General features: G+C 45.5%; 1 protein-coding gene across 1 annotated transcript in view; it reads left to right on the forward strand.

Annotated features, from left to right (window-relative positions):
- The window catches only part of cubn (cubilin (intrinsic factor-cobalamin receptor)), a 374,618-nt gene that overhangs the window by 265,596 nt on the left and 96,993 nt on the right, over positions 1-12,029 (forward strand). The window contains exon 56 of the mRNA XM_078200308.1: positions 882-1,031. Coding sequence (XP_078056434.1) covers positions 882-1,031 — 150 coding nt within the window. The remainder of the gene's footprint in view (positions 1-881; positions 1,032-12,029) is intronic.

Raw genomic sequence — 12,029 nt, forward strand, 5'->3', positions numbered from 1 at the left:
AAATGTTTAAAAGAGGTTTAAGGGGCAGGCTTTCCACATAGAGGGTGTTGAATGCCTGGAACGTGCTGCCAGAGGAGGTGGTGGAAGCAGATTCTATAACAACGTTCAAGAGGCATCTGGATAGATACATGAATAGGCAGGGAATAGAGGGATAAGGACCATGTAGAGGCAAGAAAATATTATATTAGAGAGGCATCTGTGTCGGCACAGACTTGGTGGGCTGAAGGGCCTGTTCCTGTGCTGTACTGTTCTTTGTTCTTAATTCACATGGCAAGCGGGATGGAAAATTCCCCCCATGTGTACAGTATTAGAAAGCGCGAGGGCAGAGCTCATCTCTCAGATCCCCCTCCTCCTCTTCTGTGTGACCTCATTAATATATAGCTTCTTATGCACAGGTGCAATAGTTATTGTTAGAATAGTGCGCAAGTTAACACTTTACATGATATATCCTTGAAACTGAAGTTTCAAAGTGTCGATTGCCACTGACTTCTCTATATTAGTTAGCCTGTTCTGAGGGCAAGAGTGAAATGTGACCATGCAGCTCTGCACAGAAGAGGGAATATTGGAGAAAGAGAGCCATCAGGCTGTTCTCAGTTATCACATGTAGGCTTGCTCAGGGCACCATTGCTGGAGGCGAGAGGTCAGGTAGCTGTCTTCCCTCACCCCTCATCGCTTGTCATCCACAGGCTGATGTGCCACCCAAGGGTATCAAGAAAATGAGCAATTCATGCCCCCGCAAAGATTCAACTGAAACTAATAGGCATATTCCTCTTTGAACAATTGTACTGTGTAAACTGAATTTTATCTCAATATAGAGGCGCTGAGGTTATTGTATGACGCTGAATTATATGACAGCATGTGTTTTTTAACACCTTTTTCAGGATGTGGTGCTAATTTTACTGCTTCTACTGGTCGTATTATGTCACCCAACTACCCTTACAATTATGACTCAAACTTGAACTGTGAATACCTCATCAATACTTCTAGTCAGCTGCTCGTAATCTTACAATTTGAGACATTTGATGTCGAAGGTATGATTCAAAATTGTTTGGTATAATTATCCTTATGCCCTTGGACAGAACTTGAAAGTGTAATTAGAACCATAGAATCCCAACAGTGCAATAGGAGGCTATTTGGCCCATTGAGTCTGCATAGACTCTCCGAAAGAGCATCCCACCCAGCAACACCCCCACCCCACCACCCTATCACCCCACTACCCTATCCCCATAACCCCATGGATTTACCATGGTTAATCCACCTAACCTAATGTCTTTGGACACTGAGGGGCAATTTCGCATGGCCAATCCACTGCACATCTTTGGACTGTGGAAGGAAACTGGAGGACTCGTAGGAAACCCATGCAAACACAGGGAGAATGTGCAAAGTCACCCAAGAATGAGCGAGTAATCACCATGTGAAGAACATGTTTTCCCATTGCACACTAATTGGCATCAGCTACAAGCTTTATCCCACTGCTGCCGCTGCTTGTAATTATTCCCACCAGGAGATCTCCCGTCATGGTATTTCACGCTTCTCTGTCTTGTGCCTTCCTCACATATCCACTGAAGCTCATCTGCAACCACCTTTTGACGTTCGTCATCCAGTGGCACCTGGATGCACCCCTTTATTTTGCCCAAAGGGTAAGAACATGGGTCTGATTTTACGGCCTTGCTCGACCAAGACTGGAAATTCTCGCCCAAGGTCAATGGAAATTTCTGTTGTCTGCCCCTCGCCCGCTCCGATTCCGTGGTGGGCAGGGCAGTAGAATTCAGGCACATTTCTCATTTGTTCCATGAAACTGGCTCAAGGTTTTGAGCATTTTAGTGGTGATTGCATCTTGTGGATTCCAGAAGGCAAAACCTTATTGCAAAAGATTTCAACAGTGCAGTCGGACAAAATCTGCTTCTGGGCAGATAGCACGTTTTGCCACTTCGTGTTTCTCAGCCGATTGCTGTGGCTGACTATGGGCCAAGATTTACATCCGATCAAGTTTTGAAATTTTATGTAAAGTAAACTTTATTTACAACATTAGCAAGTTCCCTGTAGCAGTGCTTGTGGTGAGCTGGAGATTATGTATTTAAATGTGTTAGGGGTGTTTCAAAAAAGTGGGAAAGAAGTATGTGTAATTAATTACAACACGGGGAACATGTGGGATTCATATGTTACGTGGCATTGCTCATGATAAATGAGAGAGTATGTTTTCTGGTCTTTCCTGTCTGTGCCATGTGGATGTTGTTAAGTTTGTGCTTCTTTACTGTTTGTCATATTTCATACTTTATGTTGGGTGTTTTACTTCTGCCTTTATATCAATTCTGTCCCATCCCTTTATAATTTAAAACAACAATATCAAATCACCCTATTGCATCTTCTGTTCTACCAAAAGCAGCCAATATTACTCCAGGAATTACCCCAGATGTAGGAAATTGCCACTGGGCAGCATATTATGGGTGTATCAGCATGGAGGGCTTGGCAGTTTAGGGAGAAGGGCCAGGGGCCTAGACTGGTGGGTTTTAGAGAGCAGATGGGTATGAAAAAAAAGGTATTGTCTTTAGGGAACTGCCTTCTGTGCAAAGGGCATCCCCCAAAGATTGTACCCATCAGAAAGGTTTTTTAAAGATTGCCTGCGCTCCCACCCAACTGCCCACACCAACTGTACAATGGTGTAGACGGGATATTATCAGGGACTGATTGACTTGTTAACAAACTCAATTGACCCTTTGATATTCTATTCAAAAATGGCAGGTGAGCTGCCAATTTCAGTACCTGCCCACCTTTCAAATTAGGTTCTTTATAAACAGGAAGGTGAAAGGTTAGGTGGGAATGTGGGTTTGAGGTTACAATCAAATCAGATCCGATCATATTGAATGGTAGAGAGAGGGTGATTCAGAGGCCTGATAATTAGATGCTACTGTATTTGGATGATGTTCCTGACATTGAACGTCACTTACAGGAAGAAGGGATAATCACGTCATGCATTTACGTGGCGTGAAATGCCAATTTGGGAGCTCTCCTGAGATTTTCCACTCCTGTTGCCAAACCCACCCGTAGAAAATGGGCATGGAAAATCCCGCCATTGCTGATGATCATCAGATACCACTGTACTTGTAAATTCCGCCTGCTGGACTTTGCTGCACGTTTCTACCAGGGTTTTCCATGTCCAGTTGTTACAGAAATGTGCAGCACAGGACATTCAAGGAACACCATTGAGGCAAAGTAAAGTCAGGGAATGACTAGACATATCCCCTTTTTAAGGAACTAGCTACCATGTGCTAAGTTTAAAGGTCCAATCTTTGAATGTTGGTGAATGGATAAATGTGTGAGTGAATGAATGGCAAGTGTATGACGTGTGTGGACATCAGTAGATTCTTAATTCCAAAATTTTTAAAATTGAATTCCATTTCAACTATCTGCCGTGACGGGATTCAAACCCAGGTCCCCAGAACATTAGCTGAGTTTCTAGTTTAATAGTCTAGTGATAATACCACTATTCCATCGTGAGCTGGGTAAGTAGATAGGGGATAGGTGGGTAACTCAGTGAGGTAGGTAGGGGGTATGTGGCGAGTCAGATGGGTATGTGGGTAAATGGGTGGAATGTAAGTAGGTTAGGTGGGTAGGTGGGTGAGTGAGTACTCTGGTCGGGCGTAGCTGGTTCGAGGTGTTAGTTGTCAATCATTACCCTTTGTTAATTGAATTTAAATAACACCAGCTACCATGGTGATGGGATTTGAACCCATGTCCCCAGAGCATTAGCCTGGGCTGCTGAATTACTAGCCGACTAACAAAACTGACAGTGCCACTATCTTCCCCGTTTTAATGGATTTCAATTTTAAAAATGGACAGCGCTCCCTCAATTTTCTAGTTTACATTCTCAGCAGATATCATGACAGAGGCACATGTGTGTAGGCCTGGGGGTGATTGAAAAGTCATACCCCTGCAGAGAGGTGTTTTAGTGGAATCCTTAAAGTGATGGAGAATGGTCTCCCATCCATTGCCACTATCATTGTTGTTATCACAATTTCTGCCCTGTCCTATTGGCAGATTGCTTGAGCAAGTACCTATTGTGTAAATTGAAGGTTTATGTTGCAGCTGGGACTGAACTGGCCATTTTACAACAATACTGAGGGGAGCGTCTACAATGTATGCTTCCCTTGGGATAAATTGGTAGTCCAGTCGAAGAGGTCACACGTGTGTATTTTTGTAGTCCCGAAGAGAGCAAATCTGGCTTCCTCAAATCCAGCTTGTGCCATTATTACAGCAGCTCTGGTTCCTCCTGGACCTTCTGGGGATCAGATCCCATTCACCATGAAGATATGTTTTTCTGGTCCAGACCCAGCAGGCCAACCTGGAGCCCTTGTTCCTGCCCTTCAGCCGAACACTAGGGAGGATTGGCCCTCCAAGGGACTGGGCCACTTGCCGGGACTATTGAACAACCTGTGGTTGTGGTGGGACAGACAGCTGGAGTCCAGAGTGGAAGAAAAGCAACCTCATCATTCACCCCAATAAGGATGGTTCAGCAGATGATAAAATTATAAAGAGACTTCTGAAAGCTTACTCTGTACACACACTGATGTCACAGCAAAGAAGATAAAGAACCTAACTGAGACACGGCCAGATTCACACACACACTCAGATTTCTTTCTCTGGGACTCAAACTCAGGAACATAAAGAGCCCATCTGAAACATTGCAAAATAGACTGCATTGTTGGCTTTTCAATGGAGCAATGGCCATAAAATTCAATATTGTATTGCAGCAACACAGAAAGTACAGTCATTTCATTGTTCAAATACTTGCAGAGCAGAAGGAAAGCCTAGTACTTGGCCTTACCCCCACACCACACTTCAAGTACATTATTATGCATCATAATCAGAATTCCAGAAATCTGTCTCCAAACCAACAGTGAATTCAACTCAGAGTCTATTCTTGGCTTGATGTGTGGCTTTTTACCAAAACCTCTAACCACTTCAGCAATCACATTATCAGGGAACAGCTTTTGCAATCTTCCAAGGAAGTGCAACAAAGGCCTTTACTTATGGGGAAAATAGCATAAAAACAATGAACAGGAATAGACTATGTAGCCGCAATGAACCTGTGCCAAGGGGCAGTGCTATGACACTGACCACCGGGGGCTGCAATGGCCGCTGAGCCACTAGCATGGTCACCATGCCTGGTCTCCATTGTGTAATGACTTCAATCAGGCCATTGAGGTTGGTCTATTGAAATATGAACTCCCTGATTAAGGAGTCAATTGATGGTCCAGTCAGGTAGTCTTTTCCTTCTATTTAACCAGGAGTGTCAGTTCCTCTGGCACTGCCAAAGGTAGACTGCTGATTGATAGCACTCCATGAGGCGGCACGGTGACACACTGGTTAGCACCACTGCCTCACAGCGCCAGGGACCCAGGTTCGATTCCCGGCTTGGGTCACTGTCTGTGTGGAGACTGCACGTTCTCTCCGTGTCTATATGGGTTTCCTCTGGGTGCTCTGGTTTCCTCCCACAGTCCAAAGATATGCGGGTTAGGTGGATTGGCCATGCTAAATTGCCCCTTAGTGTCAGGGCGATTAGGAAGATAAATATGTGGGTTTTATGGGGATAGGGTCTGGGTGGGATTGTGGTCGGTGCAGACTCGATGAGCCGAACAGCCTCCTTCTGCATTGTAAGGATTCTATGATCTTCTATGTGCTGCTGTTGGAGTTGTAAATGAAGGGATTTTGGTGAAGGGACTTCTGCCTCTGAAGACCTATTACACACTGCTGGAGACAAGTTGTGATTCCTGCCGGCCTTACCTCACGCCAGCGAGTGGGAACATATAACGTTCCCAGAAGATTTGGCGTTAAGCCGATTTTGCATATTTAAATACATTGAAATAATTGGTGATCAAGTTGAGGCATTCTGCTGGGAGGACCTGTGAAGATCTGAAAATTCACTCCCGGCGTGAATCCCATTTTAGGCTTCTTGCTGAATTTTCCCGACATAGTGGGATTTGCGCTGGCCTTAATGGGGCCAGAAAATCACCCCTAGTATCCCCATATTCATTCCAATTTAAGTGGGGATCAGAGATGTTTCCAACTTGGCCCAGAAAGAGTAAGGGTGATGGCTCACTTAGTTGAAAAGCCACAGGGTCATACAGCATGAGCTGATCATCCACCAGAGGGCAGTAATGTTCCAAAAAAGATGAAGCCTACCACCCAACTGACTAGCAGAGAGAGATTCCAACCAGATTTGGATCCTATAAGCCACACCTTAGAGCAGAATGATTTGGTAATCTGACAAGGCTGCCCACTGCATTTAAAATGATCTGTAACAACCCACTAGGCTACAGCACTGTACCTCTACCTGGTATGGATGCTGGAGAGGCCCCTTAAAGAAGGCAGTCTTCCTATCATCCAGGCCCAGAAACGTTGGCCTAAGTTGAGAAGCAAATTGCCCGCCTTTTGCCATGCCAACCCATAGCAGCAGTAACTAGAACATCACAGTGAAGCTAGTGCCTGAGCCAGACACTAAACCGGAATCCTTAACAAAGTCACATCAAAACACCTCAATCTCCTGACAATCAGCCTGACCACAGTTCCTGGGTTTGAACAGTTGAACCCACGGGTTACTAAGGTGAACAGAGAGGGGCCAAGCTGGGCCAGAGTCACTCAGCCCAGTGATCAAAGGTCCTGGCATTCACTGAGTGAGATATCCAGCCTTCCCCTGCAGATAGCCCCGAGCAGCTTGTTAGACCATTACTCACCCCCTGTTTGCTAACCCCACGTGTAAAACCCCCAGACCCTTTAAAGTATACTGAATCCGGAGTTGGACAGGCAGAGTTCTGAAACCAATGACTTTGCTTATGCCTGATCCCTAACACAGGAAAATTCAGAACTCTGTCCCTGACAAGACTTCCCATAAAACCAGACTTGAATCTTCTAAGGTCACCCAATCATTTCACATCCCAGGACAGGACAATGTCCTTTTTGATCCAGATTTAAACCTCAAACATATGCAGCAGGAACTGCCATTGCCCCTGCTAGTTGTGTGTCAGATGTGTTAGTGTGAATGAGAGAATGAATGCAAACTTCCTTAATTTTAATTCCTCCATCATGAGCTCACATTAAAAAAAAATTCTCAGTGATGGTGAAGTCAGTGAACGGACTAAGGACTCACACTGTATATTTTTATAAAATATATAGATTTCCTCACAGCTATTTCTAAAATTTTAAAACCAAGGAAGACCTTTAAAAATGGCTGAATTTCTGGCTTGAATTTTGTGCCCATCCTCTATGTTGGGGAGACTAAGCTCAGACTGAGTGATTGTTTTGTGGAACACCTTCTCTTAGTCTGCAAGCATGATCCCACCTTTCCTGAACACTCCAGTGATCAGCCATGATCAAATGGCGGAGCAGATGCGATGGACTAAATGGACTAATTCTGCTCCTATATCTTCTGAAATTACGAAGCTCAATACAAACTGGAGGAACAACACCTCATCTTCTGATTAGGCACGTTTTAGTTTCCTGGACTCAACATTGAGTTCGATAACTTTAGAATGTGAATTATCTCCTCCATCATGTCCCCTTTCCTTTTGTTTGTCCCAATGCAACCACCCCCCACCACCCACCCACACCCCCCCCACACCCCCAAACCCTGCCCTTCCACAGGGCCATCTGTCACTTGTTCTTTAGTTTTGCTTTCACTGAACACAGAACTTTGTTCTCCTACTAACACATTCTGCTATCTTTCCTTTATGCTGCTATCAGCTTCTTCTTTGGTCTTTAACATTAACTTTAACACTCTCTTTGTCTTGTGTCCATGACATTTTTAGCAACCTCATGTTAGCTTCCAAAAATCCTGGCCTTTTGTTCTGTTCCACCTTCTCCCCCGCCCCCCCATCGCCAACTATATAATCCACCATCTCTTGAGCCCTCCTCAGCTCTGAAGAAGAGTCATACAGACTCAAAACATTGGCCAGAATCTTCCCAAAAATGCATAGAGCATTGGTTTAGGTGAGAACACCACCTGTGTGAAGCTTGCAGGCTACACGGCCAGCTTTTTCTGCTGTATTGAACAACACTGTGTAAATCTCACTTCTCCTTTGAGGGGCAGGGCCTAAGGAAGCCAGCAACAGCGGGAATCTTGCAGTCTAGAGCCTTTTATTAAGGGCTTCCGAATTTCCAATTTAAATAAAGGAACCCCCCCCCCCCCCCACCCCACAGACACAAGAATCACCCTCTCCCCCACGCCCCACCATGGACGCCAAGACCCCCCATGGACACAGGGAACACCTCCCCTCACAGACATCGAGACTCCTCCAAACCCCCAAAGATAAGGAGAACCTACGCAATAGAGCTCCCCGGAGTGCCCCTGGCAGTGCTGGGGCAGTGCCAGTGTGCCAGGGGCGATACCCCAGCATGTCCCTCACCATTTGGGGGCTGTACTTGTATGCGCACCTCAGGCATGGTCAACCTGACTGGCTTACATTTTTGAAAATTGGATAGCACAAAACTGAAGGGTTGGGAAAATGCCATCATTTATAAAGAAGGGAACAAATCTAAACACCTTTCTGTTTATGGTGAGCGGTGAGAGGAGAAATGAGTGCTGTTTAAATTAACCTCCTTTCTGTCTGTAACGGTCTGAATGAGAGGAGCAAAGGGATCTCGGGATACACATATACAACGTCATTAAAAGGAGTGACATCGGATAATGAGGCCACTGAAAAATGAACCAAGCACTAGGGTTTATTGCTAAATGTTTAGAATTGAAAAGAATAACAATTGTGCTAAACTTGTAATGAATTGTGTTTAAAGCATTACCAGTTTGCAACTCGGGGACCTGATTTTAATTCTGTGTAAGTGAATGTGTTTTGAGTGTGTGAGAATCTCACCTGCATCTGGGATTGTATTTTTGGCACCCCGCCTGAGTGCAGATATGGAGGTGGTGTTGGAGCCAATGTGTCAGTTTAAGGACATCGTTCCTGATTCTGGACAGGGAGAGGATGGGACAAGTATCTTGCGCTTCTCCATATTGCAGCCAATAAAAGCAGTTTATCAACTCCTTAAGAATTTGTTATCACTTTCGGACAGCACAGTGGCACGGTGATTAGCACTGCTGCCTCACAGCGCCGGGGACTCGAGTTCAATTCCGACCTTGAGTGACTGTTTGTGTGGAGTTTGCACGTTCTCCCCGTAGCTGCATGGATTTGCTCTGGGCGCTCTGGTTCCCTCCCACAGTCCAAAGATGTGTGGGCTAGATTGATTGGCCATGCTAAATTCCCTCGAAGTGTCGGGGGGCTAGCAGGGTAAATATGTAGGGTTACGGGGATAGGGCCTGGGTGGGATTGTTGTCGGTGTAGGCTTGATGGGCCGAATAGCCTCCTTCTGCACTGTAGGGATTCTATAATTCTATGATTCTAACATTTGAGGTCGCAAGTGCCTTCTATTGTAGATCAGCTGGCAGAAGATAGGTACAGAGTGGGGAGCCAGTCATGGCTGCCTCAAGGAATTGCTCTGGCCCCATAAGAGGGTCAGTGGGGCAGAGTGGAGGGAGGGGGTTACTTTTAATAAGGTGCTGTACATGTGGTAGGGAGAGTGGGCACACAATGCTCTGGCATTGAATGGGTTGTAACTCCCTCAGCAGTGGACACGTTTGATATTCAGAACTGGAAGCTCCCTTTCTAAAAAGCAAAGCTGCCGCTGGGAATGGGTGCGTGACTATCAGATGTTGGGCCCAATGGTGATGAGGGGCAACACCCTTCTCAGGAAGGGCAGAACTCCAAGCAACAAGGGGGCAGGGGACAAGAGAGAAGGGCAGAAAGGATGCAAAGATCAAACTGGCATGACAGGATCTATCGCCAAAGATGGAACTACCTGGAGATGACGGAGTCCCAGTGCTGCAGGAGACTGCATCTCTCCAAGCAGATGGTCTAAGGCCATCATCGCCAAAGATCTCCTTTGGGTCTGAACGTCTTTGCCTCTGTCTCTTTCCAAGGATCTGCTGCAGAGCTCAGTGGCATCTCACAAACACCAGCACACCACTGCATCTTCATAGACTTAATTATAGAATCCTACAGTGCAGAAGGAAGCCATTCGGCCCATCACGTCTGCAACCACCATAATCCCACCCAGGCCCTATCTCCGTAACCCAATGCACTTACCCTAGCTAGTCCCCCTAAGGGACACTAAGGGGCAATTTAGCATGGCCAATCCACCCAACCTGCTCATCTTTAGACTGTGGGAGGAAACCGCAGCACTCGGAGGAAACCCACGCAGACACAGGGAGAATGTGCAAACTCCACACAGATAGTGACCCAAGCTGGGAATCGAACCTGGATCCTTGGCGCTGTAGGGCAGCGATGCTAACCACTGTGCCACCGTTCTGGCCACTGATGCCCTCTTTGCCAGAGCTAGACTGTACATTCAATTCATGAGAGATGTATCCTCAAAGGCAAAAAGGGTTTTGCCTCCATCCCTGGATTTCCCAGATGCAGAGCATTATTGATTGCATCCATGTGGCCATCGTGGCTCCCAATGAGTGACAAGTCAAATTCAAATGCAGCCACCTGCATGTGTGCGCTCACTTTCCTCGCTGCTGCTGGGACTTTTTCATTCTCTGGCAGTTCAGGCTGCCTCAAATCTTTACTCCAAAGTCTATGGATGGACCCGAGAGGCCAGGGAATATCCCTGGTTGCTCACCCTGCTACAGGAGCCCCAGACAGAGGCACAGAGGTGTTACAATCAAAGCAATCTGCTGAGTAAGAGAATCATTGAGCAGTCCACCAGGCTTCTGAAGATGGGGTTCTCCTGCTTGGACCAGTTGGATGGTGCCCTGCAATACACTCCTACAATGGTCGCAGTGGTTGTAAGCCATTCTGAGGGGGTCATTAAATGCCCTGGGAACAACACACATTCAGGAGCAGCTTGTGCGCTGAAGCTCCTCAGATCTGTATCTGCTGGAGAGTACAAGCCCCGGTATCTGTACAAGGGGGCGGAAGTTGCATTTGCCTTGCCAGAATGTATAAGGCCATTGAACATCCTTCAGAACTGGACCCAAGTTCTCCTTGTCTTGCTTCTGCCCATCACGGTGGCAGTAATCTGGAGACAGACCTGCCACGTGAAGCATTTGTACATCAGCATCTCACAAAGCAAATGTAGCTCCTGACCTTTAATTCTATTTAGCTGTTCACAGCTTCACAGGGTTGCTCAGCTGCACACAGAGAGACAAGGGCCATATTTCAAATTAACCTTTCTGTGCTCTCAATTAGAATTTAGGGAAAGCTGCCTCTCTGAGTAATATCTAGCTGCAGTTTGGCCATTCATCAGCAGGTCAATTACTTGGGGCAGGAAATTGAGGACAGGAAAAAACATCAAGGAGAGTCGTTGGTGCCACTTTCATTATTTGCTAATTGTTACTGATGGAGAGTGGAAATGTTTAGAACCATTAGTGCTGACCCCTGATATTATCACTGCACTTTAAAACATTTTATTGACAGGAGATAAATAATAGGATATTTGTAGTTTGGTGGGTATATGAATAACATTTGGAGTGATGTAAAAAGCGTTATTGTTGCTGATGCACTAAATCATTTTTCCATCTTATAAAGACTCCTAATGTGTCACCTTTCATGAATAAAGAAGAATGGAGACTAAATAGGAACATTACCTTTTTTAAGTAATTGATTTTTAGGTTTAAATGTTTGTAAGCCGGACAAAAATAGCATAGTAAGAAGTCTCACAACACCAGGTTAAAGTCCAACAGGTTTATTTGGTAGCAAATACCATGGTATTTGCTACCAAATAAACCTGTTGGACTTTAACCTGGTGTTGTGAGACTTCTTACTGTGCTTACCCCAGTCCAACGCCGGCATCTCCACATCAAAAATAGCATGGCCATTGGGTGTGTTAATGCTTTAAATAAATCAACTCTCTCAAAGTGACTGGTGATTTTGGTGTATTGAGATTGAGTCTGTTGGGGATTAGCTGTGGCCTGCAGAATGGATTGGGTTATTCAGGAAGAATTGTGATGGAAACGAGACTAGGATGTAAAATTATAC

Source organism: Mustelus asterias, chromosome 2, assembly GCF_964213995.1.
Source record: "Mustelus asterias chromosome 2, sMusAst1.hap1.1, whole genome shotgun sequence".
NCBI classification, from domain to species: Eukaryota; Metazoa; Chordata; class Chondrichthyes; order Carcharhiniformes; family Triakidae; genus Mustelus; species Mustelus asterias.